This window comes from Gadus morhua, chromosome 4 (assembly GCF_902167405.1).
Source record: "Gadus morhua chromosome 4, gadMor3.0, whole genome shotgun sequence".
Classification (NCBI taxonomy): Eukaryota; Metazoa; Chordata; class Actinopteri; order Gadiformes; family Gadidae; genus Gadus; species Gadus morhua.
In genome coordinates, this window is record NC_044051.1 from 43,680,785 (window position 1) to 43,708,504 (window position 27,720).

Sequence of the window (27,720 nt, forward strand, 5' to 3'; positions counted from 1 at the left end):
CTGCTGAATGTTCATTTAATATTTGTTTTTGTTTTTTATACATATATTTAAAAGCCATTCATTATTTATAAGAAACGTTTTCCAATTAAGTTGCTGTCAGGAAGGTGTGGTATGTGTAAATAGGACAATTTGACCTTTGAACTGTTTGACTATATGATTGTATCAGTGGAGGCTTCTCCATTGAGGAGAGGGAGGAAGATCCTCCCTAAAATTGTTGAGAATAAAAAATGTAGATTGCCCCGACTATTGTAATGAATTAATGCCCTTAAATATGACTACTTTATTGCCTTTGAATATATAATGTTCGTTTCCCTAGGTAAAGGGACATTAGCACCCCCTATCGCCTATTGACAATTACTTCACGGAGGAACGTCCTCCCTTCGCCGCCGTCCACTCCCATTCATTTTCTCGAAAGTACTGGCGGCCGGTGGATAACATGGGTTTCAATGGGAGAGAGGAGGAAAATCCTCCTCTGAGTGGGTGGGACCTTAAGGAGTCTGATTCGCGCAAAAATCTATCCGTCTGCGCTATGAACCAATAAGCAGGATCCCTGGATGTTGAGCAGTGTTGCCAGATTGGTCCGATTTCCCACCCAATTGGGCTACTTTTAACCATGTTAGGCTGGAAAAATTATCATTGGGCGGGAAATCTGCCCAATCTGGCAACGCTGTCGATAACAAACCCGGTCTGCATTGCCGCGGTGCTCAGTCTGAGAGACGCAGAGCAAGTGAAATCTGCGATAGCGAGATCCTAAATGCACAATGGAAACATTGGAAACGGAGGACATTGTTAACGTCTTATTACAAAAACCATTCCATTCATTCAGAAAGAGGTAGACCACTTCCCAAAATCAAGGTCATCAGAAATAATGGCAACGTCAGTGTTGTGAGTGCTACATGGTTTGCTAGGTACGCATGACTTACTGGTAGCATTACAAGCAATTGTAACTGAAAATAAACATAGCTAAATAACTTCAGTCAGTGAGGGCAAAAATAGGCCCAATAATAGGCCCAGATTTTTTTATTTACTTTTACAAATCAATAGTAGGCCTGATTTGACTAATATGCTTTGCATCCTTTCCTTCTCAAATTACAGTGATGCCACTGGTGGCTTTGTATACATTTTGTTCACATAACTCCCTCCCTGCTATTTTGTAGTTCACCAAAACACCCTGAAACAACTTGAGTCTCACATTATTATGCCACCATACACCAACAGTGCAAGCAGGCCAATGGCAACCAAGCGCGCAGTCCTTCCTCCCTCACTTTAAAAACCACCAGCCGCCACTGGATTGTATAGCTGTAATTCTATGCATTCAATATCTAGGTGTATCCAACTCGTTTCTATATTCTCTTCAGATTGTCACCGTTTTTATGTCTTTAGGACAAGAATAAGGAACTAAGAAACAGGCATTAAGGGCTGGTACCATGACAGGATGAAGGGCAGGTCGGTACGGCCTTAGTCTGCGTCAACAGTGGCATTGATACTGTTAATGTAGAGTTACAAGGGCTCGATACAACAGCTCACTAGTGGACTAATAACACCAATACTACGACCACTAGTTCACTACTACTACCTATAGTCCACTACTACGACCACTAGTCCGTTACTACGACCACTAGTCCAGTACTATGACCACTAGTCCACTACTACGACCACTAGTTCACTACTACGACCACTAGTCCACTACTATGACCACTAGTCACTACTACGACCACTAGTTCACTACTACGACCACTAGTCCACTACTACGACCACTAGTCCACTACTATGACAACTAGTCCACTACTACGACCACTAGTCCACTACTATGAACAGTAGTCCACTACTATGACCACTACTATGACCATTAGTCCACTACTATGAACACTAGTCCACTACTATGACCACTACTATGACCCCTAGTCCACTACTACGACCACTAGTTCAGTACTGCTACCACTAGTCCAGTACTATGACCACTACTCCACTACTATGAACACTTGTCCACTACTATGACCACTACTATGACCACTAGTCCACTGCTATGAACACTAGTCCACTACTATGACCACTACTACAACCACTAGTCACTACTACGACCACTAGTTCAGTACTGCTACCACTAGTCCAGTACTATGACCACTAGTCCACTACTACGACCACTGGTCACTACTATGACCACTAGTCCACTACTACGACCACTAGTCACTACTATGACCACTAGTCCACTACTATGACCACTAGTCCACTACTACGACCACCAGTCCACTACTACGACCACTAGTCCACTACTATGACCACTAGTCACTACTATGACCACTAGTCCACTACTATGACCACTAGTCCACTACTACGACCACTAGTCACTACTATGACCACTAGTCACTACTATGACCACTAGTCCACTACTACGACCACTAGTTCACTACTATGACCACTAGTCACTACTACGACCAATAGTCCACTACTATGACCACTAGTCACTACTACGACCAATAGTCCACTACTATGACCACTAGTCACTACTACGACCACTAGTTCACTACTACGACCACTAGTCCACTACTACGACCACTAGTCCACTACTATGACAACTAGTCCACTACTACGACCACTAGTCCACTACTATGAACAGTAGTCCACTACTATGACCACTACTATGACCATTAGTCCACTACTATGAACACTAGTCCACTACTATGACCACTACTATGACCCCTAGTCCACTACTACGACCACTAGTTCAGTACTGCTACCACTAGTCCAGTACTATGACCACTACTCCACTACTATGAACACTTGTCCACTACTATGACCACTACTATGACCACTAGTCCACTGCTATGAACACTAGTCCACTACTATGACCACTACTACAACCACTAGTCACTACTACGACCACTAGTTCAGTACTGCTACCACTAGTCCAGTACTATGACCACTAGTCCACTACTACGACCACTGGTCACTACTATGACCACTAGTCCACTACTACGACCACTAGTCACTACTATGACCACTAGTCCACTACTATGACCACTAGTCCACTACTACGACCACCAGTCCACTACTACGACCACTAGTCCACTACTATGACCACTAGTCACTACTATGACCACTAGTCCACTACTATGACCACTAGTCCACTACTACGACCACTAGTCACTACTATGACCACTAGTCACTACTATGACCACTAGTCCACTACTACGACCACTAGTTCACTACTATGACCACTAGTCACTACTACGACCAATAGTCCACTACTATGACCACTAGTCACTACTACGACCAATAGTCCACTACTATGACCACTAGTCACTACTACGACCGCTAGTCACTACTAACCCCGGTGGAGCACAGGGTCAGAGTCCTCGACCACCTCGGGGTCCACAGACCTGGGGGGCTACAGACCTGGACCTCGGACCTGGGGGTCCAAAGACCTGGGGGTCCACAGACTTCGTGGGGCCCCTGGGGGTCCAAAGACCTCGTGGGGCCCCTGGGGGTCCACAGACCTCGTGGGGCCCCTGGGGGTCCACAGACCTCGTGGGGCCCCTGGGGGTCCTCAGACCTCATGGGGCCCCTGGGGGGTTAGGGGTCTCAGCGGAGGACAGACCCTCTGAGGACGTTCTGGAACCATTAGGATCGATTCTTTCATCTTCTTTTGGTTTAATAAAAATATAAGTAAGGTGAATACTGTGTTCCAAACTAATAATAATCATGAACATCTGATCATCATTATATAATATATATCATCATTATATAATATACTGTATATATAATAAATATAAGTAAGGTGAATACTGTGTACCAAACAAATAATAATCATGAACATCTGATCATCATTATATAATATATATCATCATTATATAATATATATATAATACATATAAGTAAGGTGAATACTGTGTACCAAACTAATAATAATCATGAACATCTGATCATCATTATATAATATATATATATAATACATATAAGTAAGGTGGCAGACAGACAGGTGGACAGAGGGAGCAGACAGACAGGTGGACAGAGGGAGCAGAGAGACAGGTGGACGGAGCAGAGAGACAGGTGGACACAGGGAGCAGACAGACAGGTGGACAGAGGGAGCAGACAGACAGGTGGACAGAGGGAGCAGACAGACAGGTGGACACATGGAGCAGACAGACAGGTGGACAGAGGGAGCAGAGAGACAGGTGGACACAAGGAGCAGACAGACAGGTGGACATGGAGCAGAGAGACAGGTGGACGGAGGGAGCAGAGAGACAGGTGGACACAGGGAGCAGACAGACAGGTGGACAGAGGGAGCAGAGAGACAGGTGGACAGAGGGAGCAGAGAGACAGGTGGACGGAGCAGAGAGACAGATGGACACAGGGAGCAGACAGACAGGTGGACAGAGGGAGCAGACAGACAGGTGGACACAGGGAGCAGACAGACAGGTGGACATGGAGCAAAGAGACAGGTGGACACGGAGCAGAGAGACAGGTGGACACATGGAGCATAGAGACAGGTGGACGGAGCAGACAGACAGGTGGACACAGGGAGCAGAGAGACAGGTGGACATGGAGCAGAGAGACAGGTGGACACGGAGCAGAGAGACAGGTGGACACAGGGAGCAGACAGACAGGTGGACACGGAGCAGAGAGACAGGTGGACAGAGGGAGCAGAGAGACAGGTGGACATGGAGCAGAGAGACAGGTGGACACGGAGCAGAGAGACAGGTGGACATGGAGCAGAGAGACAGGTGGACACATGGAGCAGAGAGACAGGTAGACATGGAGCAGAGAGACAGGTGGACAGAGGGAGCAGAGAGACAGGTGGACACGGAGCAGAGAGACAGGTGGACATGGAGCAGAGAGACAGGTGGACATGGAGCAGAGAGACAGGTGGACACAGGGAGCAGAGAGACAGGTGGTCATGGAGCAGAGAGACAGGTGGCAGAGAGTGTCGAGGCTCTGAGTAGGTGCTGCTCAATAAAACTCTTCCAATTCACAGATCTTGGACTTAATTCACTCACTTCAATATTATGCAGATAATAGATTAGTGATAAGATATGATAATATTAATATGAATTGATCATGAATCCTTGATGAAAGGGAGCGATGTGAGAGAGAGACAGAATGATGGAGGGATGAGAGAGAGACAGAATGAATGAAATGCATCGCGCCAATAACCGCGAGAAGACCTGTTCGACTGGCCTCGCGGCGCCGCGGAGGCGCGCCCCGGTACAATAACAATGCCGGGAGCGCGCGGCTGGACCTCGTGCCCTCTAGCTGTCCGCGCCGCGCCTGCCGTTGGCCGCCTTTCGTGTCCCCGCTGAGCCCCCCATGACGCGTAGCTGACGTAGTTCTACCGGTATGAACGCGTTGCCTCACGTCTTCACCGGCTCGCCCGCACCGTTTTTACCCCCCGGTGACGATGTGAGGTGCGGGGCTGCGCACCGGCAGCGTGCGGGCAGTCCCTGCAGCAGCGGGCCCGCGCGTTTGGGGGCGATGCTCACCTGCTCAGGTGACATACGGCACGGGAGACCTAGGCGACGGTACACCGTCACCAGTAAGTAGAGTCTCTCTGTGTCTCCGTCTTTGCCTTTCTGTTTCTCTGTCTCTCTGTCTGTCTGTCTGTCTGTCTGTCTGTCTGTCTGTCTGTCTGTCTGTCTGTCTGTCTGTCTCTATGTGTGTCTCTATGTCTGTTTTTCTCTTTCTCCTTCCTTCTTCTCTCTGGTCAAACCGGTCGGTGGAGTTGAATGGGAACAACTGATCGTGTGTGTGTGTGTGTGTGTGTGTGTGTGTGTGTGTGTGTGTGTGTGTGTGTGTGTGTGTGTGTGTGTGTGTGTGTGTGTGTGTGTGTGTGTGTGTGTGTGTGTGTGTGTGTGTGTGTGTGTGTGTGTGCGCGCGCGTCAGTGAACAACCCCATTCCAACCAGCTTGAAGTCGGAGACGAAGAAAGCCGCTAAAATCCTGCGAGAGTTCACCGAGATTTCGTCGCGCACCGGAGCCGACAAACTGATCCCAGGTGAGGAGAAGTGTGTGTGTGTGTGTGTGTGTGTGTGTGTGTGTGTGTGTGTGTGTGTGTGTGTGTGTGTGTGTGTGTGTGTGTGTGTGTGTGTGTGTGTGTGTGTGTGTGTGTGTGTGTGTGTGTGTGTGTGTGTGTGAATATTTGTTAGTATGTATATGACTAAGGTGTGTGTGTGTGTGTGTGCTAGCTCATGTGATAGCGAAGGCGGAGGGCTTGGCCATCATCACCGTCATCAAGGCCGGTTTCATGATCACCGCCCGGGGCGGCAGCGGCATCGTCATCGCGCGCCTCGCAGACAGACGTAAGACTGTCTGTCTGCCCATCTGTCTGTCTGTCTGTCTCTCTGTCTGCCCGTCTGTCTCTCTCTCCGCCCACCTGCCTGTCTGTCTGTCTACACATTCTAAGTGCTTCCCTTATGCTGCCAGGTTAAGGATGGTCCAAACCCTCCTACCTATTTTAGATTATGGGGACATGTTATATAATGGCATGTTCCCGTTTCCTTTTTAAAGAGTTGGATGTAGTGTATCATGCAGCTGTACGTATTTGATACGGTCAAATGGATTCACCTTCACTCAGCAGGAAAAGTTGTTCTAATTTTTTATTGAAAAAGCATTGGTTGGTAAACTTCCACCCTACCATTGTAGTCTATTAACACATTACACAAGTGCTTGCAGCACTAGGTCGCTAAACTAATTGGTCTTAAACATCCCAGCTATACGTGCAGAATGAGGTAAGACTTCCTTCTGCTCATATGCACCATACGCCTGGAATGACATTCAGAACATAATAAATCTGAAGTTAATGGCCTCATGGATGTTTTTAATAACTTTGATAGAACAGAGTCACTGTTTTCGCTTTCTCTCTGTCTCATTAACACTTTCAAATGGATTTGTTTGCTTATGCTTTGCTTGTCAGTCCGTCTGTGTTTTTTTTCATCTCTGTACTGTACTTGACGGGTATCTTGGCCAGGCCTCCCTGGAAGACGAGATATTATATCTCAATGGGACCTTCCTGAATAATTAAAGGTCAAATAAAAAAGGTCAAATAAATAAATTCTGTTTGTTTGTGGTGTTCGACAACAAGTATTAGCATAGCTCCTAGTGTGTGTGTGTGTGTGTGTGTGTGTGTGTGTGTGTGTGTGTGTGTGTGTGTGTGTGTGTGTGTGCGTGTGTGTGTGTGTGTGTGTGTGTGTAGGCTGGTCCGCTCCGTCTGCCATCGGCATTGCTGGTCTAGGAGGAGGTTTCGAGATCGGTGTCGAGGTCAGACACACACACAGACACACAAATACACACCCACACCCCAAACCTCCTGGTTTCATGGTCTCTGGTGTCTGGTGTCTGGTGTCTGGTCTCTGGTCTGGTCTGGTCTGGTCTCTGGTCTTCTGGTCTCTCACAGCTGGTCCCCTGGTCTGGTCTCTGGTCCCTGGTCTCTCACAGCTGGTCCCCTGGTCTCTGGACTCTGGTCCCTGGTCTGGTCTCTAACCACTGGTCTCTGATCCCTGGTCTTCTGGTCTCTCACAGCTGGTCCCTGGTCCCTGGTCTGGTCTCTAACCACTGGTCTCTGGTCTGGTCTCTGGTCCCTGGTCTTCTGGTCTCTCACAGCTGGTCCCCTGGTCTCTAACCTCTGGTCTCTGGTCCCTGGTCTGGTCTCTGGTCTGGTCTCTGGTCCCTGGTCTGGTCTCTGGTCCCTGGTCTTCTAGTCTCTCACAGCTGGTCCCCTGGTCTCTAACCTCTGGTCTCTGGTCCCTGGTCTGGTCTCTGGTCTGGTCTCTGGTCCCTGGTCTTCTGGTCTCTCACAGCTGGTCCTCTGGTCTCTGGTCTGGTCTCCGGTCTGGTCCCTGGTCTTCTGGTCTCTCACAGCTGGTCCCCTGGTCTCTGGTCCCTGGTCTGTTCTCTAACCACTGGTCTCTGGTCTGGTCTCTGGTCTCTGGTCCCTGGTCTTCTAGTCTCTCACAGCTGGTCCCCTGGTCTCTGGTCCCTGGTCTGGTCTCTAACCACTGGTCTCTGGTCTGGTCTCTGGTCCCTGGTCTTCTGGTCTCTCACAGCTGGTCACCTGGTCTCTAACCTCTGGTCTCTGGTCTGGTCTCTGGTCCCTGGTCTTCTGGTCTCTCACAGCTGGTCACCTGGTCTCTAACCTCTGGTCTCTGGTCTGGTCTCTGGTCCCTGGTCTTCTAGTCTCTCACAGCTGGTCCCCTGGTCTCTGGTCCCTGGTCTGGTCTCTAACCACTGGTCTCTGGTCACTGGTCCCTGGTCTTCTAGTCTCTCACCGCTGGTCCCCTGGTCTCTGGTCCCTGGTCTTCTGGTCTCTCACAGCTGGTCCCCTGGTCTCTGGTCCCTGGTCTGGTCTCTGGTCTGGTCTCTGGTCCCTGGTCTGGTCTCTGGTCTGGTCTCTGGTCCCTGGTCTGGTCTCTAACCACTGGTCTCTGGTCTGGTCCCTGGTCTTCTGGTCTCTCACAGCTGGTCCCCTGGTCTCTAACCTCTGGTCCCTGGTCTGGTCTCTAACCACTGGTCTGTTCTCTGGTCTGGTCTCTGGTCCCTGGTCTTCTGGTCTCTCACAGCTGGTCCCTATGCAGGTCTCGGACCTGGTGATCATCCTGCTCCAGCGCCGGGCGGTCGATGCCTTCACTAAAGGAGGGAATCTGACGCTTGGAGGGAACTGCACCGTGGCAGTGGGGCCGATGGGCAGGTCCTCATAAACACTATACACACTATGTATACACACTATGTATACACACTATACACACTGTATACACTATACACATTGTATACACACTGTATACACTATACACACTACACCGTGGCAGTGGGGCCGATGGGCATGTCCTCATAAACACTATACACACTATGTATACACACTATGTATACACACTATACACACTGTATACACTATACACATTGTATACACACTGTATACACACTGCACCGTGGCAGTGGGGCCGATGGGCAGGTCCTCATACACACTATACACACTATGTATACACTGTTTACACACTGTACACACTGTATATACACTGTATACACACTATACACACTGCACCGTGGCAGTGGAGCCGATGGGCAGGTCCTCATACACACTATACACACTATATATACACTGTACACACACACTATACACACTGTATACACTATACACACTATACACACTGTATATACATTGTATACACACTATATACATTGTATACACTATATACACTGTATACACTATATAAACTGTCTATACACACTGTATATACACTAAACACACTGTATACACCCTGTATACACCCTGTATACACACTTTATACACTATATACACACTGTATACACTAGGGCTGGCCCGAATTATTCCAATATTCAAATACTCGTTTGGTAAATTAGTATTCGAAGCTTAAATCAGTATTCTGAGCTTCGTTGTTTTTTTTCACGTGCCTGACGTTACCAGAGCGAGGGAGGCAAACTATAAGCGACACCAAGCAGAGAAGCGAGAGAGGTGGAGGAAGAATAGATATGTTTCCCTTTACTTTACAACACAACATTAGCGGGATCTTGGGAGGAAAAGTAATGCTTAGCGAAATGCTAACATTAGCTTAGTTGTTTGTTTACGTTCGCTGTACAGCGCCGCGCCAATCAACTGTGACTGGCTTGCTGCAGAGCGTGAGCGTCTTGGGAATACCCGGTCAATATAATGGATATAATATGGCCACATAAGACAATCAATATTCAGTATTTGTTATGGATTTATTGTACAAATTCCCTGAAAAGATGCACGTTCCAGGATGCATTGAAAAGATCCCCTAACGGCTGAGATGGCAGAGGACAGCTGATTTGGAACGGAACGACAGCTGTTCGCTTCAACGGGGAAAAACTAAAGAACTCCAACTTACTTGGGCCTACTAATTAACGTTCAAAAGCTATTAAATCTTCAACAAAATATGCAGATACTGTCAAAATCGGTTCCAGGGAGTATATAGGTATTAATAATGTTGTTTTTGATGGTGTGTTTTTCTGGAACGAGTATTCGAATATTCGCTCGGAAAAACCAACGAGTATTCGAAGCCTGAAAAATGGCATTTGGGCAAGCCCTAGTATACACTATACACACTATATATACACTATATACACACTGCATAGACTATACACACTGTATACACTATACACACTGTATACACACTGTTTACACTATACACACTGCACCGTGACAGTGGGGCCCATTGGCAGGTCCTCATATACACACTATATTCAGTTCCTCTTATATACTATAAACACTATACATAGGTCCTCATATACACTATACACACTATATAAATAGGTCCTCATATACACTATACACACTATATAAATAGGTCCTCATATACACTATACACACTATATACAATAACCACACGATACACACAGGTCCTCATAAACACACTATATATATACTATACACACAGGTCCTCATAAACACACTATATATATACTATACACATAGGTCTTCTTAGAGGCCAAACACACTATCTGTGTGTTTGGTGGTCTTTGAATGACCACCTGTCTGTCTCTCTGTCTGTCTGACCACCTGTCTGTGTGTCTGTAGGAACGTGGAGGCGGATGTGGTCCTGAGGAGCACCCGTCTGTCTGTCTGCCTGTCTCTCTGACCACCTGTCTGCCTGTCTCTCTGTCTGTCTGACCACCTGTCTGTGTGTCTGTAGGAACGTGGAGGCGGATGTGCTCCTGCGCAGCACAGCGGCTGTGTTCACCTACTGCCACTCCAGGGGGCTGTTCGCCGGGATCTCCCTGGAGGGGTCCTGCCTCATAGAGCGCAAGGAGACCAACCAGAAGTACGCCTGCCTGTCTGTCTGTCTGCCCGCCCGTCTGTCTGCCCACCTGTCTGTCTGACCTCCTGACCGGGTGCTGCAGGTTCTACTCACAGGTGATCCGGGCGTCGGCTATCCTGAACGGAGACGTGGAGCCTCCGGCCGCCTGCCAGGACCTCTACCGGGTCCTGGACCAGTACACCGACGCCTACACCGACGCCTGGACCAGCAAGCACCTGGGGCCCAAGGTACCACACACATAGTACCTCAGGGTACTGGTCCAGGACCTCTACCGGGTCCTGGACCAGTACACTGACGCCTACACCGACGCCTGGACCAGCAAGCACCTGGGGCCCAAGGTACCACACACATAGTACCTCAGGGTACTGGTCTAGGACCTCTACCGGGTCCTGGACCAGTACACCGACGCCTACACCGACGCCTGGACCAGCAAGCACCTGGGGCCCAAGGTACCACACACATAGTACCTCAGGGTACTGGTCCTGGACCAGTACACCGAGGTTTACACCCAAGGTATCACACACACACTGTTTCTTTCCAGGCCTGCTGGTCTCTCTATATTGATTGATTCTCTGCTGCTGGTCTCTCTATATTGATTGTTTCTCTGCTGCTGGTCTCTATATTGATTGTTTCTCTGCTGCTGGTCTCTCTATATTGATTGTTACTCTGCTGCTGGTCTCTATATTGATTGTTTCTCTCCAGGCCGGCCCAGCGAGGCCCAGAGCCCCGAGCCGCCCCCCCAGCTACTGCGCCCCCCCCCCAGGTAATATCAACATGTTAATCTAGAAGAACATGTTGTACTAACCTGTTGAGGTTAATCTAGAAGAACATGTTGTACTAACCTGTTGATGTTAATCTAGAACAACATGTTGTACTAACCTGTTGATGTTAATCTAGAACAACATGTTGTACTAACCTGTTGATGTTAATCTAGAAGAACATGTTTTACTAACCTGTTGATGTTAATCTAGAACAACATGTTGTACTAACCTGTTGATGTTAATCTAGAACATGTTGTACTAACCTGTTGATGTTAATCTAGAACAACATGTTGTACTAACCTGTTGATGTTAATCTAGAAGAACATGTTGTACTAACCTGTTGATGTTAATCTAGAAGAACATGTTGTACTAACCTGTTGAGGTTAATCTAGAAGAACATGTTGTACTAACCTGTTGATGTTAATCTAGAAGAACATGTTGTACTAACCTGTTGATGTTAATCTAGAAGAACATGTTGTACTAACCTGTTGATGTTAATCTAGAACAACATGTTTTACTAACCTGTTGATGTTAATCTAGAACAACATGTTGTACTAACCTGTTGATGTTAATCTAGAACAACATGTTGTACTAACCTGTTGATGTTAATCTAGAACAACATGTTGTACTAACCTGTTGATGTTAATCAAGAAGAACATGTTGTACTAACCTGTTGATGTTAATCTAGAAGAACATGTTGTACTAACCTGTTGATGTTAATCTAGAAGAACATGTTGTACTAACCTGTTGATGTTAATCTAGAAGAACATGTTGTACTAACCTGTTGATGTTAATCTAGAACAACATGTTGTACTAACCTGTTGACGTTAATCTAGAACAACATGTTGTACTAACCTGTTGATGTTAATCAGTGTTGGGGTAGTTACTCAAACAAAGTAATTAGTTACTTCTGTAAATTGTAATGAGATTACTTTACTAGTTACTGCATTTGAAAAGTAACGTTACTACTTATTACTTTACTTTCCCGTTTCTCAATTTACTGTAGATACATGGACAAACATCATAGCCCTATCATCACTTAGTGTTTATTGTATAAATGTATACAAAATGGATGAACAGGATAAAGTAGGCTATGGTGAAGTCAATCAGTAGCAACGCACATGTTTCAAAACACAGGCTTTGGGAAAGTGGTCAATGAAAAATATGAAAAGGTCACTTTATACCACACAATTAAAACAGAAATGCACTTAAGCGGCAGTGATGCCTGCTGTTACTTTATGTGGTCCAACGGCTGAATGAACTGATCTATTTCGCAAGCGTGTGTCTTCCAACCTCTTGCAGGCAAGAGCAGCCTTCTCAAGTTTTAAAGTAATGCTGTCTATCCAGTGCACTGTGTCATTCCTAAGTAACTTTTGTTGGCGGACCAAATGTTTGTGGTGGTGGACACATGATCCAGGGAGGACTACAATTATTTTGAGCTTAGATTCCATGTCGGTATAACTCTTTCAGGTAATGGGCAAATGTTTTGGCTTGCAAGTCACAGGTATTTTATCTAGTATTTTCCTAAATCTGGGTGATTCAATAGTCGACAGGGGAAGCATGTCTTCTACCATGAACCCTGCAACCAGCCTGGTAATGTATTTCTGTGGCACTTGCTTCTGCGCTCCAACAGTTAAACACTCCTTCGCACAAGCAGCTACGTCACTCAAAATTGATTGCTATGGCAACGTGCCGACTCCCGAAGCAAGCAGGCGCTGCAGACACACAGGCAGCACGCGTGCACGCACCACAGCAGATCAGAACTTTACACGCAGGCAAACACGGCTCGGGTGACGCAGGAAAGCGCGTTACTATAGTCTGGTAAAGTAGTGTAGTCACCGATATCTTTAGTGTAATACGTTACTTAACTTCGTTATCCCAAAGTAATATCGTTACTGTAACGCGTTACTTTGTAACGCGTTATCCCCAACACTGATGGTAATCTAGAACATGTTGTTCTTATCCTGCTTGAATGTGATTCCCTGCCGAACAATGAGCCTTAATGTGTTGCAGCCAAACCAACTCTATACCCCAGTCTCTCGGTCTACAAATCCCCCAATGCAGCAGGTGACACACACACACACACACACACAGTTAATAATGACCAATATGAATCTAATTGATCATTAATGATCTGTTCCCTGATAAGGAGGGGCTCCGGGTCCAGAGGGGCCCAGCGGACCCCTGGTCGTCACGGCAACACATCCGTTCACCGGCCAGCAGCCGGGGGACCTGAGCATCGCCCCCGGCGACCGCATCACCGTGGTAACCAGGACGGAGTCGGAGTACGACTGGTGGGAGGGCCGGCTGGCCGACGGCCGCACCGGCATCTTCCCCGCCAACTTCGTCTCCTGGAGCTGATGCTAACGGCTACGCTAACGGCTACGCTAATCACACGCTACATACACGCTACATACATGCCACTCACATGCTACCTACCTCACATGGCTACTGGTTTAGGGTTAAGACTGTTTCGGGGTTTAAACTGGTTTAGGGTTAAGACTGTTTTGGGGTTTAAACTGACTTAAGGATAAATATTGTTTCATGGTTAAAGGCTGTGAACTTTTAAACAGGTTTAAGGTAGTAACTGGTTTAAAGTTAACACAGGTTTAAGGTCAAGTCTGGTTCATGGTTAAAACTGGTTCATGGTTAACACGTGTTAACTCGTCCTGTTATTTATAATCCCTTGGGTTGGTATATTAATGTCTGTTATTCACAAGGAAGTGCCATTTATGGACAAGTCTGGTGTGACTTTGATATGAGAACAATAAAGTTTATTTTATGTAACACGTTCCTCCGTTATTTAGAGGAAATCTATGGGGTCAGAACAGTCTCATTAATAATGAATGCACAGAGAAAGATTCACAAATGTATTTTGTGATTTATATATAAATTACTCTCACAAATACATTTCAATTCACACACAAATGGAAATCTGTATTTATAAATTTATAAACCCTAAAATAAAACCATAAACAAACATAAGTTTCACAAACACACTTCTGATCCACACACAAATGTGTCTTGTTTTGAATAAATATAATATAAATCCATAAATATATTAATGTGCTGATTTCTGAAACGTGTTTTGCTGTGCAAAGCACGTTTCAGCATCTTTATCTGATTCCGCATAAGGTTTCATTGATTGGCTCTCTAGTCTAGAATATTTGTAGACATTAAAAATGCAACGTTCCATAATTCAAACGCAGAGGCTAGGCATTGACACGCGCCTGCTGCTGACCCGATCGTAGAGCTTGGTCTAGATCCTGCCCATATTGTTGGGCAGGATGAAGTAGGCTATAGGCTCGGTCTAGATCCTGCCCATATTGTTGGGCAGGATGAAGTAGGCTATAGGCTCGGTCTAGATCCTGCCCATATTGTTGGGGAGGATGAAGTAGGCTATAGGCTCGGTCTAGATCCTGCCCATATTGTTGGGCAGGATGAAGTAGCCTATAGGCTCGGTCTAGATCCTGCCCGTATTGTTGGGCAGGATGAAGTAGGCTATAGGCTGTTGCTGACCCGATGGTAGAGCTTGGTCTACATCCTGCCCATATTGTTGGGCAGGATGAAGTAGGCTATAGGCTGTTGCTGACCCGATGGTAGAGCTTGGTCTACATCCTGCCCATATTGTTGGGCAGGATGAAGTAGACTATAGGCTCGGTCTACATCCTGCCCATATTGTTGGGCAGGATGAAGTAGGCTATAGGCTCGGTCTAGATCCTGCCCATATTGTTGGGCAGGATGAAGTAGGCTATAGGCTTGGTCTAGATCCTGCCCATATTGTTGGGCAGGATGAAGTAGGCTATAGGCTCGGTCTAGATCCTACCCATATAGTTGGGCAGGATGAAATAGGCTCGGTCTAGATCCTGCCCATATTGTTGGGCAGGATGAAGTAGGCTATAGGCTTGGTCTAGATCCTGCCCATATTGTTGGGCAGGATGAAGTAGGCTATAGGCTCGGTCTAGATCCTTTTCAAGATGTTCGTTACCAACGATGCTTCGGAAAACGGTGTGAAAACTGTACGATGCTCGTACGACGCACTTCACGATCCACTTAGGCTAACGATGCTTTGGGGAAACGGGGCCCTGGACTGTATTTATATGTGGATCTTTGAGACTCTCCTGACGTGGCTGGATTCACAAATGCATTTTCAACGAGGAACTCTCTGTAGCTAATCAGATACCTCCCTCGTTTTCAGCCAATCACATGACTGCAGTCCCGACCTCTGAAGAATAGAGTGGCGTAGTCCCGCCCCTTCCGGTAGAGCCCATGGGACCTATTGGATCGATAAATTGAATGGGTTTCAATGGAGAGAAAGTCATTATTTTCTGATCCCAGTCTTTATATGCCCTGAATTACACGCATGTTGTTTGTGGATTTAGATGATATTTTTTCATGCAAAGAAAACTAAAATTTTTCGCAAAGCAGTTGGATAAGGTTAGGTTTTGTGTGAGGCCGCTTTGTGAACTACAGCTCTTCGCTGCTCTCGGCGCAAATGATATACGTCACCACCACTCTGGTACAGACATCTCTCTGCTCCACTTCACCGCTTTTTTCCAAGGGGAGGATAAAAGCATCGAAAGAGGTGAAAACCATTCACCTCTTTCGGGGCATGTGGAGTTTTAGTTATGCCGATGGGGAGATTGTCGGTCTCGTCCACGCCAGTCGCAGGGAGCGTGACGTCACGTACGAGATGTGTAGTCTTTCTCATTGTGTTTTCTCTACAGCCTTTAACTGAACAATTGCACAATAAACGGTCAAACTCTTGACATGAAAAATTATCATTTAAATCCTCAAACAACATGTAATCCGGGGCATATAAAGATAGATAATTACTTTCCCTCCATTGAAACCCATTCATATTTTTCGATCTCATAGGTCCCATGGGCTCTACCGGAAGGGGCGTGACTTCGCCACTCTATTGGGTTAGGGTTCAGCCTCCCGGTTCCCTCCGTCTATAACATGGTTTTTTTTAATGATCGTACATAACAATCTCTAGGTGGCAAAGAAGTAAAAGCTGCGTCACGTTTTGAACTACACACTTTTCCCATCTACTTTCGACTGGGTTTTGGGATTGTCGGTGCCATTAAAGTGGTAATCGATTATTAATGCTACTTTAAAGGTTGGGTATGGAATTCTCTTTTTTGGCCATTTTTGCAAAATTACTTGAAATCCTTATCATAACCCACTTACAGCCACTGAGTTAGAAGTACTGACATGAAAATTAAACAAGTCAATCATCTGTGGAACGGGCAGGGCTCGAAAAACTCCAGCCAATGATTTCCAGACCCATCGAGTGGCATTGGACAGCAAGTACGTCAATCAAGCAGTCGTACTGCACTCCCCCTCCCCCGCTCCCCGCGTGACCCCTTCGTGCACGTACTCAAAGCTTGTGACCCAGAGCAAGCTCCTGTTAGTTGTTATCCTGTGGTAGCTACTGGAGCCAGCTAACTAGCTAATGGCTCGCTCTCGAGCATCTGTGTTCGCTCGTGCATGACTGCGCGTCCATGTACTTGGAATGGGTGGAGTCAGAGTCAGCGTTGAAGGAGAGGGGGTAGGACCATTTGAGTGCATTTTGTGTATTTTCAAAAACTGGTGGCGTTACGCAAATCCAATACCCAACCTTTAACGGCACCGACAATCTAAAAACCTGTGATTGGCTGAAAACGAGGGAGGCATCTGATTGGCTACAGAGTTCCTTGATGAAAGAAATGCATTTTTGAATCTAGCCACAAAAATCCACATATAAATACAGACCAGTTCACACACAAATGCAAACAAGTTCACAAATGAAAAGCGTCTTGTAAATTCAAGTTTAACAGTTTGTATATAAATGTGGGCCTAACAACATCCAAATACATTTTTGATGAAAATTGCAAAAAAAAAGATTAATTCATGTTGTATTTATCTATTTATATCACATTTATTTAGAACAAAACCAATTTGTGTGTGTATCAGAAGTGTCTTTTATTTTTGTTTATGGATTTATTTCCCATTTATACTAGTGCTGTCAAGCGATTAAAATATTTAATCGCGATTAATCACATTAATGTCATAGTTAACTCGCGATTAATCACACTTTTTTTTTCTATTCTAAATATCCCTAGATTTTGTGCTGCTAGCCTTTTAGTGAGATCAGAGAGTGTTGAGAAGGACAGCAATAAAATATATTTGGTAAGATGGATATAACAAGAGAGACCCGCAGTGAATTCAACCTGGTCCACTTGACATCGGGTAGGTGCATGACAGTGGTACCGTGAAACTTCAATAGCCCGGGCTTTTATTTGTCTCAATCACTGAACTTTCGAACAAAACTCTTGCTTGAATATTCCTACCGTACGTAGGCCTATACACATTACCAGGCTATCGAATAATGGCTACACACACACACACACGGTGGCGGACTCGTAATCAGGAGAGTCGGGAGAATTCCCGGTGGGCCGTTAACGTTTCAGGGCTGTCGGGCTGATTACTGCGGGATAACAATATTGCGTTCATAAACGTTCCTTGCAGCGCCGTCCGTATCCTTGCTTGCCCCAACAAGTTTGTGCGGCGCACTTGTTGGTTTGTTTCCGGTGTAGCTAGATCCGGTATGGTGTTGTAGTTTTTCTAATGTGACTATCTTTTACTATACAGCAGGTGAAAAAACTACAACGTTTGCCAAGCCAAAGGAGCGTTAATCGCGCGATAAAAAAATTAACGCTGTTAAAATTGGTTTGCGTTAACGCCGTTAATAACACGTTAAACTGACTGCACTAATTTATACATACTGATATCCATTTGTGTGTGCATTGAAATGTATTTTTGAGAAGAGTAATATATATATAAATCACAAAATACCTTTGTGAATCGGGTTAGGGTTCTCTGTGCATTCATTATTAATGAGACTGTTAACCCTGACCCCATAGAAATCTTCCGAGATCAACTGTTACTCTGGAAAGGAGTTTAAACGAATGCTATATGCTGAGAACATATTAGTGGTGATAAGACTGCAGCCAACCGAATCGCCCCGTTCTGGGAGGAGGCGTGGCCTATACGGTCTGAGAGGGTGTGGCCTGTGCGGTCTGAGGGGGAGGAGCTGTAGTACCAGGGAGGTCGCTGTAATACCAGGAAGGTCCGCCAGAGGTCGCGGTAGTACCAGAGATTTCCACCCGACACGTACCAAACCATACTATGTCTATTTTGAAAATTCCATTTTGGATATCTTTATAAAAATGCTTAATGAGGGATTTCATGAGTAAACTGGCATTCGGAACTAGAACCCAACCTTGTAGTTACATAACACCCAACATGCTGTGTTCCACTCTGTATGAAGTTTACGTTAGGAGTGACTCTCTGGAATGTTAATGAGTGTGTGTGTGTGGGGGGGGGGGGGGGCTCTGAAACAGCAGGGGGGAACTCTAAGCCCTGGAGAAGACATTGTTCGGCTGGTTAATGAGTGACCAGGTGACCACGTCTCCCCCTCCGGCCAAAGGTTCTCCACTGACATGTCATAAGCTCACATATGACCTAATTAGTTAGCTAATTAAAGGAGCTGTCCGGCCACCTTTAAAGGGAAGGCTTCAAGGATCCGATTATATTTAATATTATTAAGGATGAATATTATTTAATGTATACTTAAAGTGTGATTTCAACAACATCCTGTGGTGTAACCATAGCATCCAGAGACACAACAGCTAATAGTTTCATAAACTGTGTTTGTGTGGGGGGAGAGAATGAAACACGAATAATAATAAATATATTATTAATATTAAGACAGTCCAACATAGTAAATATATGAACGTTAAGCTAGTAAACATTAAAGTTAAGAGTCCAATATAGTAAATATATGAATGTTAACAGAGCCCAACATTGTGTATGTATTAATGTTAACAGAGTCCAACATAGTCAATATATTAATGTTAACAGAGTCCAACATTGTATATACGTTAATGTTAACAGATTCCAACATTGTATATATTAACGTAACAGAACAACATGGTAAATATAGTAAAGTTATCAATGTTCCATTAAAGTACAATATAACGTGATGAAAGAGAAGAAGAAATGTTTCCACTAAGCGAACCATAACTAACCTGCATAACAAAAACAAACTTAAACACTGAACACCAGAATAACTTAAAGTCTAATCAATCAAAACCACAAAAAAAAACTCAAACGTGATTGGTCGATACTGCTCTGAACACAAACACACTTCAAGGAAAACTGCTGGTTGATTGGTCTTCAAGATGGTGGTCAAGGTGAGTCTACCTGGTTAAGGTGAGTCAAGGTGAGTCTACCTGGTTAAGGTGAGGCTACCTGGTTAAGCTGAGTCTTAACCTGGTTAAGGTGTGTCTACCTAGTTAAGCTGAGTCTTAACCTGGTTAAGCCGAGTCTTAATCTGGTTAAGGTGAGTCTACCTGGTGAAGCTGAGTCTTAACCTGGTAAAGGTGAGTCTTAACCTGGTTAAGCTGAGTCTTAACCTGGTAAAGGTGAGTCTTAACCTGGTTAAGGTGAGTCTACCTGGTTACGCTGAGTCTTAACCTGGTTGAGTTGAGTCTTAACCTGGTCAAGGTGAGTCTACCTGGTTAAGGTCAGTCTTAACCTGTTTGAGTTGAGTCTTAACCTGGTTAAGGTGTGTCTACCTGGTTAAATTGAGTCTTAACCTTGTTAAGCTGAGTCTTAACTTGGTCAAGGTGAGTCTACCTGGTTAAGGTGAGTCTTAACCTGGTTGAGGTGAGTCTTAACCTGGTTAGGGTGAGTCTTAACCTGGTTAAGGTGAGTCTTACCTGGTTAAGGTGAGTCTTAACCTGGTTGAGGTGAGTCTTAACCTGGTTAGGGTGAGTCTACCTGGTTAAGGTGAGTCTTAACCTGGTTGAGGTGAGTCTTAACCTGGTTAAGGCGGACCCTCGACTGTCTCTCACAGTCCTCCAGCGAATCAGGGAGCGGCCCTTGGCTGGTCTCCGGTAGCAGCAGGCAGAAAAGGCTGCCTATGATTGGTCCACAGCCGTAGATAATCATGGCAGCCAATGGGATGCCGGCGCTGAAGTCGAGCAGCGTGTTGAAGACGGAGCCGGCACGGTAGAACACGTTGACCAGGGCCAGGCACCTCTGTCTGGAACACAACACACTGTCTAACCCTGACCTGATGATGGTGCATACTGTCTAACCCCGACCGGGTGATGGTCGGTACTGTCTAACCCCGACCGGGTGATGGTCGGTACTGTCTAACCCAGACCGGGTGATGGTCGGTACTGTCTAACCCCGATTGGGTAATGGTCTGTTCTGTCTAGCCCCTACCTGCTCCTAAATGACCTGTCTCTGTACTGTCTAACCCCTACCTGCTCCTTAATGACCTGTCTCTGTACTGTCTAACCCCTACCTGCTCCTTAATGACCTGTCTCTGTACTGTCTAACCCCTACCTGCTCCATAATGACCTGTCTCTGTACTGTCTAACCCCTACCTGCTCCATAATGACCTGTCTCTGTACTGTCTAGCCCCTACCTGCTCCTTAATGATCTGTCTCTGTACTGTCTAGCCCCTACCTGCTCCTTAATGACCTGTCTCTGTACTGTGTAACCCCTACCTGCTCCTTAATGACCTGTCTCTGCACTGTCTAACCCCTACCTGCTCCTTAATGACCTGTCTCTGTACTGTCTAACCCCTACCTGCTCCTTAATGATCTGTCTCTGTACTGTCTAGCCCCTACCTGCTCCTTAATGACCTGTCTCTGTACTGTCTAACCCCTTCCTGCTCCTTAATGACCTGTCTCTGTACTGTCTAACCCCTACCTTCTCCTTAATGACCTGTCTCTGTACTGTCTAACCCCTACCTGCTCCATAATGACCTGTCTCTGTACTGTCTAACCCCTACCTGCTCCATAATGACCTGTCTCTGTACTGTCTAGCCCCTACCTGCTCCTTAATGATCTGTCTCTGTACTGTCTAGCCCCTACCTGCTCCTTAATGACCTGTCTCTGTACTGTCTAACCCCTACCTGCTCCTTAATGACCTGTCTCTGTACTGTCTAACCCCTACCTGCTCCTTAATGACCTGTCTCTGTACTGTCTAACCCCTACCTGCTCCTTAATGATCTGTCTCTGTACTGTCTAGCCCCTACCTGCTCCTTAATGACCTGTCTCTGTACTGTCTAACCCCTACCTGCTCCTTAACGACCTGTCTCTGTACTGTCTAACCCCTACCTGCTCCTTAATGGCCTGTCTCTGTACTGTCTAACCCCTACCTGCTCCATAATGACCTGTCTCTGTACTGTCTAGCCCCTGTTACCTGGTGATGGTAGGAAACAGTTCGATGCTGTAGAGTAGGGAGACGAACATGTTGGTCAGCATGCAGAACTTTCCCAAGAGAGCAAGACTCATTCCCCAGACCGCATCACCTATCATGACGTCAAAACATGACATCATAATATGACATCATAACATGAAATGAGATCATAACACAATGTTCGTGGGAGTGCATGCGTGCGTGGTAGCGTGTGTGTTTGTGTGCGTGTGGTATCGTGTGTATGTGTGTGTGTGTGTGTGTGTGTATGTGTGCGTGTGCGTGTATGCGTGTGCGTGTGCGTGCGTGACTGTGCGTACGGTAGATCTGCGAGGCCACCAGCGACAGGAGGCAGGCCAGGCCGCTCAGGAACATTGTGAGCATGCTCACGGTGCGGCGCCCGCAGCGAGCCAATAGGAAGGGCAGGAGGACGCACGGCGTCTCTGATAGGCCGGAGAAGAACTGGGCGCGGTAAACGTCCACGCCGAACGAGCCGATGTTGAGAGAGATACCGTAGTACGTCAGCGCAGTGGTCAGCCTGCAACACAACCAGTAGGACCAGTAACACAACCAGTAGGACCAGTAACACAACCAGTAGGACCAGTAAAGCAACAAGTAGGATCAGTAACACAAGCAGTAGGACCAGTAACACAACCAGTAGGACCAGTAACACACCCAGTAGGACCAGTAACAGAACCAGTAGGACAAGTAACACAACCAGTAGGACCAGTAACAGAACCAGTAGGACCAGCAACACACCCAGTAGTATACCAGGATAACCAGGATTAACATTAACTTAACCAGTAACTGAACCAGTATAACCATTAGTGGCAGTACCCCAGGTAGCTCATGACGGCCAGCCTCAGCATCACGGTGGGGTGTCTCAGGTGAGTGAGGTCAAAGAGACCCCCAGGCCCCGCCTCCGCCGGCTCCGCCCCCTCCGCCGGCTCCGCCCTCTCCTCCTCACCTGTTGAGTTTAATAACTGAACGCAAACACACATGAATGTATAACTGTCTGTGTGTGTGTATGTGTGTACCTGTGTGTGTGTGTGTGTGTGTTTGTGTACCTGTGTGTGTATGTGTGTACCTTGGTGTGTGTGTGTGTGTGTACCTGTTTGTGTGTCTGTGCGTGTGTCTGTGTGTGTGCATGTGCGTGCGTGTGTGGGTGTGTGTGTGTGTGTGCGTATGCGCGTTTGTGTGTGTCTGTGTGTGCATGGTGCGTGCGTGTGTGAGTGTGTGTCTGTCTGTTTGCGCGTGCATGTGTGCGTTTGTGTCTGCGTGTGAATTTGTGTGTGTGCGTGCGTGTGTGTGTGTGTCTGCGTGTGTGTGTTAGTGTGCGCGTGTACCTGCTGCATGTACTCCGGGTCTTGTTTACGATATTGATCCAAAACAGACGTTCTTTTTTTCAACAACAACCAGCATGGGGACTCTGGAAGAGAACTACAGACAGACAGACAGACAGACAGACAGGCAGGCAGGCAGGCAGGCAGGCAGGCAGGCAGGCAGGCAGGCAGGCAGGCAGACAGACAGACAGACGTTAACATCCAGAGATGACATCGATCACAGTAATTCAGACTTTGAGTGGCGGGCGATGGGGTGGGCGGAGCTACATGAGGATTGGCAGGAAGAGGATCTGGGGCAGGCCCAGGGCGAGGTGCAGCGCGGCCCAGGAGCAGCAGGCGTAGGCCAGCGGTGCCTGCACTACCATGCCCAGGCTGAAGGAGAGGCCCAACAGGGCGGGAGGCCAGGCCCGGCAGGCCGGCACGCTCCACTCCACGGCTGGAACAGACAAACACGTCCGAGTCACACTCACCACAACGCACAACAATAAACACACAATGACACTCTGTCGTCATAACGCACAACAATAAACACACAATGACACACTGTCGTCATAACGCACAAAAATAAACACACAACGACACTCTGTCGTCATAACGCACAACAATAAACACACAATGACACACTGTCGTCACAACGCGCAACCATAAACACACTCACCACAACGCACAACAACACTGTCCTCATAACAGTGTGCGTACCCAGGCTGAAGGCACTACTGTGTGTATCCGTGTGTGTGTGTGTGTTAGGGTTAGTGTGTGTGTGTGGGTTAGTGTGTGTATGTGTGTGTATGTGGGTTAGGGTTAGTGTGTGTGTGTCTGTTTGGGTTAGTGTGTGTTTGGGTTAGTCTGTCTGTCTGTCTCTGTGTGTGTGTGTGTGTGTGTGTGTGTGTGTGTGTGTGTGTGTGTGTGTGTGTGTGTGTGTGTGTGTGTGTGTGTGTGTGTGTGTGTGTGTGTGTGTGTGGGGGTTAGGGTGTGTGTGTGTGTGTGTGTGTGTGTGTGTGCGTACCCAGGCTGAAGGCGCTGCTGTGTGTCAGGCTGCTGCAGACTCCTGTCAGGCAGCGCAGGGTGATGAAGAAGAGGGGGTGATGAAGAGCAGCTGGCAGCACGGCACACACCGCATGGACAGACACACACACCTGGAGCACCACGCGGCGGCCGTACCTACACACACACACAAACACAAACACACACAGGCACACACATCTTGAGTGAAGAAGACCAGTTCTAGAGTTGTTGTCAGGACACCCAGAGCCCCCTGGAGCCCCTCAACTGGTCTGAGACCAGCTCTCAGCCCGCCCCCCGTCAGAGGTCTGGACCTCCTGTGTGTGTGTGTGTGTGTGTGTGTGTGTGTGTGTGTGTGTGTGTGTGTGTGTGTGTGTGTGTGTGTGTGTGTGTGTGTGTGTGTGTGTGTGTTACCAGTCCGACGGCGCACCACCAAACAGTGATCCCAGCAGGAGTCCAATAATGTAGAGAGTCTGTCCGTAGGATAACCACACACACTCCGACTGACACGCGCGCGCACACACACACACACACACACACACACACACACACACACAGATCATTACCACTGACTGTCATTCATTAACGTTGACTCTCAGCGTCAGGACTTCACTGGACAACAGAAAACGAGTCGGGTCGTCCAACCCCGGGGCCTCACCTCGCTGCTCCCGGTCGGTCCTCCGTGCTCCGGTCCCGTCCGGTTGTCCTCCGGTGCGGTCCGGTTGTCCGTCCGGTGGTCCGCGTGCCGGCTGGTGCACGTGGTGTAGAGGTCGAGGAAGAAGAGGAAGGAGTTGAGGAAGAGTAGGAGGCAGAGGCGCCAGTACACCGCGATCTGCAGCCCGGACAGGCGGGTCTCGAACCCGCAGCCCTTCCAACGGAGAGTCTCCATGCGTCCGCCCTGTGCCCCGCTGTCCGCCGTTCCGTCCTCACTGGTCCCCGTCTGACCAGCACTCTGGTCCCGGTCTGACCGCCTCTCTGGACCCGGTCCGTCCTCTCTGGTCCCGGTCCGTCCTCTCTGGTGCCGGTCTGACCGCCTCTCTGATCCCGTTCTGTCCTCTCTGGTCCCGGTCTGACCGCCTCTCTGGACCCGGTCCGTCCTCTCTGGTCCCGGTCTGACCGCCTCTCTGATCCCGTTCTGTCCTTACTAGACCCGGTCTGTCCCGGTTTGACTCGCAGCTGCTGTTGTCATTGAGGGCTTTACGCTGCCTGTCCGTCTCTATACCTGTCTGTCGAAATCGTTCCTCCTATCCGTCTGCATTCCGGTCCGTGTCGTTACCTGTCAGTCTGTCTGTCTCTTCTCCTGTCAGAAACTTTGCTTGTCTGTCGTCTAGAGAAGTGTAGTGCCTGTCTGTCTGCCTGCTAGAGTAAGTTTAGCGTCTGTGTGCCGGCAACAGGCTGGCGCCCCCCAGCGGCCGCTGAGTGCGACACACGGACCCGCGGACACACGGACAGACGGATGCGCGGACAGACGGACACACGGACAAGTGGTGCAGCAGGTGGAGAACCAACGTTTTTTATTTGAGCAGGACAAGAAATATCCTCAGTGATCAATTTAATATTGAACGTCCTTCCTTATACAACCTTCCTCCAGGGGTGTGTGTGTGTGTGTGTGTGTGTGTGTGTGTGTGTGTGTGTGTGTGTGTGTGTGTGTGTGTGTGTGTGTGTGTGTGTGTGTGTGTGTGAGAGATGGTCTCTAACGATAAAATCAGGTACCAAGCCAATTCTGGAAATACCAAGGGACCTAGGCTATCAATGCAAGCGAGTGGTGTTGTCTCTTGTTTTCAGTGGGTTAAGACTCGCTGGGCTCCAGCAGAAAATCGAAACAACTAGCAAAATGTTTCTCTATCAGCGTTGACGGGCAGCCTTGCAGTGTGGCACAGGAGATGTGTTCTGTACCCTTGAACAAAGCAGTATCTCATCTCGAACGTATTTGAATCCTGTCTGTTGTAATGTGATTGGTGGATTCAAATAAAGAATTAAAATGTGTGTGTGGTAGCAGTAGTACGTGTGTAGTAGCCGTAGTGTTGGTGTGAGTAATAGTGTGGGTGTTGTTGTGTAGTAGTGTGTGTGTTTAGTAATGTGTGTGTGTTGTTGTGTAGTAGTGTGTGTGTTTAGTAGTGTGTGTGTGTGTAGTTGTGGAGTAGTTTGTTTGGTAGTGTGTGTGTGTGTGTGTGTTGTTGTGTAGTAGTGTGTAGGTTTAGTAGGGTGTGTGTGTTGTTGTGTAGTAGTGTGTCTGTTTAGTAGTGTATGTGTTGCTGTGTAGTAGGGTGTGTGTGTTTAGTAGGCAATGTGTTGTGTAGTAGTGTCTGTGTTGTGTGTTGTTGTGCAGTGTGTGTGTGTTTAGTAGGGTGTGTGTGTTGTTGTGTAGTTCTGTAGTTGTGTGTGTGTGTGTGTGTGTGTGTGTGTGTGTGTGTGTGTGTGTGTGTGTGTGTGTGTGTGTGTGTGTGTGTGTGTGTGTGTGTGTCCTCTGTCTTCCCATCATGCCTTGCTGCAGGCGGCTGCCAGGGTGGTGGGGGCGGTGAAGGGGGCGGAGTAGACGGCGGCCAGACTCTGTAACCCGGCAACCAGCGAGCGCCAGGTCCACCGCAGGGCCCGCCCCAAGCTCTGCAGGAGCCAATCAGAACACAGTCAGCTGGGCCAATCACAACACAGAGTCAGCTGGACCAAACACAACACAGTCAGCTGGACCAATCACAACACAGAGTCAGCTGGACCAATGACAACACAGTCAGCTGGACCAATGACAACACAGTCAGCTGGACTAATCACAACACAGTCAGCTGGACCCTAAACCTAACCCCTGACTGTTGTGATTGGTCGAACCAACACACACACACACACACACACACACACACACACACACACACACACACACACACACACACACACACACACACACACACACACACACACTTAAGTTTCTAAGTTCAAATCGATGGTTTTATTCCGTTGGGAGAAATGCGGAACGTCTCAGAGTCCCGCCGAGGAACAGGCTCCCAATGCGAGAGCCGAACCCCCGCTTACCTTTCTGCACCTCTTATGTTTCTCCCGTTTCTTTCTCCTCTTCTCCTCCTTCCTCCTCCACCTCTGCTCCTCGCTCTCCTCCTCCTCCTCCTCCTCCAGGAGAGGCTGGTATTTGTCCGGTAGGACCGCAAAATAAACTTCCTTTGAACTCTTGTTGGGTTTCCGAGGTCCGGCCTCGGAGCCGTCAGACGGAGCCTCTTCCCCGGCCGCGGAGCCCGGGGAGGGACTGTATGCCCCGGTCCTGGAGCCGGCAGAAGGAGCCTCTCGCCCGGCCGCTGCAGCGCCGTCCCCCGGCAGGCTCGCCGCTTCTCCGGGTGTGCTTCCAGCACCGGAGCAGGTGGTCTCTCGGTTCTTCGTGCGGGCCATGTCGCCGCCCTGTCCCGTCCCCGTGGTACGCGCTGTGTTTGGTCGGACGGACCTTTGGACCGGCACGCTCACCTGTGGGCGGGTACGCGAGGCGCGCTGTGAGCGTGCACGCACATCATACATCTGCAGGTTTAAGTTGGTTTGATTTCATACTTTATCACCTGGTAGGTTTGATTCA

At 47.7% G+C, this 27,720-nt stretch overlaps 3 protein-coding genes across 4 annotated transcripts; 1 reads left to right on the forward strand and 2 right to left on the reverse strand.

The window, feature by feature from the left end:
- Positions 1 to 5,257: 5,257 nt before the first annotated feature.
- sh3yl1 (SH3 and SYLF domain containing 1) lies at positions 5,258 to 14,337 on the forward strand. Of its 2 annotated transcripts, none has more exons than XM_030355226.1 (10): positions 5,258 to 5,533; positions 5,881 to 5,991; positions 6,182 to 6,295; positions 7,189 to 7,253; positions 8,552 to 8,679; positions 10,661 to 10,789; positions 10,869 to 11,013; positions 11,489 to 11,549; positions 13,561 to 13,614; positions 13,697 to 14,337. In XM_030355226.1, exons 1-10 carry the CDS (start codon positions 5,338 to 5,340, stop codon positions 13,906 to 13,908), a joined length of 1,215 nt encoding a protein of 404 aa, XP_030211086.1. In that variant the 5' UTR covers positions 5,258 to 5,337; the 3' UTR covers positions 13,909 to 14,337. The 2 variants fall into 2 exon arrangements, with proteins under 2 accessions (XP_030211086.1, XP_030211087.1); XM_030355227.1 differs by having other exon boundaries at positions 5,260 to 5,533; positions 8,567 to 8,679.
- Positions 14,338 to 19,274: 4,937 nt separating this feature from the next.
- Positions 19,275 to 25,565, reverse strand: si:dkey-190l8.2 (solute carrier family 22 member 13). The gene is made up of 9 exons (XM_030354793.1): positions 24,811 to 25,565; positions 24,567 to 24,655; positions 24,157 to 24,311; positions 23,418 to 23,586; positions 23,154 to 23,247; positions 22,645 to 22,790; positions 22,128 to 22,345; positions 21,814 to 21,922; positions 19,275 to 20,641 (listed from the first exon to the last, which is right to left on the reverse strand). Exons 1-9 carry the CDS (start codon positions 25,039 to 25,041, stop codon positions 20,362 to 20,364), a joined length of 1,491 nt encoding a protein of 496 aa, XP_030210653.1. The 5' UTR covers positions 25,042 to 25,565; the 3' UTR covers positions 19,275 to 20,361.
- A 962-nt stretch (positions 25,566 to 26,527) lies between these two features.
- On the reverse strand, positions 26,528 to 27,650 carry LOC115542521 (uncharacterized protein C1orf115). Its single transcript, XM_030354794.1, has 2 exons — positions 27,177 to 27,650; positions 26,528 to 26,756 (listed from the first exon to the last, which is right to left on the reverse strand). Exons 1-2 carry the CDS (start codon positions 27,540 to 27,542, stop codon positions 26,631 to 26,633), a joined length of 492 nt encoding a protein of 163 aa, XP_030210654.1. The 5' UTR covers positions 27,543 to 27,650; the 3' UTR covers positions 26,528 to 26,630.
- Between the last annotated feature and the right edge of the window lie 70 nt (positions 27,651 to 27,720).

What these genes read in the sequence shown, in the direction of transcription:
- LOC115542521 (XM_030354794.1), bottom strand. Translation starts at nt 27,542, where the DNA reads ATGGCCCGCACGAAGAACCGAGAGACCACCTGCTCCGGTGCTGGAAGC. An exon ending in AACATAAGAGGTGCAGAAAG is followed by an intron (nt 26,757 to 27,176) that starts GTAAGCGGGGGT and finishes TGGCTCCTGCAG; the next exon opens with AGCTTGGGGCGGGCCCTGCG.
- si:dkey-190l8.2 (XM_030354793.1), bottom strand. Translation starts at nt 25,041, where the DNA reads ATGGAGACTCTCCGTTGGAAGGGCTGCGGGTTCGAGACCCGCCTGTCC. An exon ending in ACCCGGAGTACATGCAGCAG is followed by an intron (nt 22,791 to 23,153) that starts GTACACGCGCAC and finishes GTTTGCGTTCAG; the next exon opens with TTATTAAACTCAACAGGTGA. An exon ending in GGTGGCCTCGCAGATCTACC is followed by an intron (nt 21,923 to 22,127) that starts GTACGCACAGTC and finishes ACGTCATGATAG; the next exon opens with GTGATGCGGTCTGGGGAATG.
- sh3yl1 (XM_030355226.1), top strand. Translation starts at nt 5,338, where the DNA reads ATGAACGCGTTGCCTCACGTCTTCACCGGCTCGCCCGCACCGTTTTTA. An exon ending in GCGACGGTACACCGTCACCA is followed by an intron (nt 5,534 to 5,880) that starts GTAAGTAGAGTC and finishes CGCGCGCGTCAG; the next exon opens with TGAACAACCCCATTCCAACC. An exon ending in GTTTCGAGATCGGTGTCGAG is followed by an intron (nt 7,254 to 8,551) that starts GTCAGACACACA and finishes GGTCTCTCACAG; the next exon opens with CTGGTCCCTATGCAGGTCTC.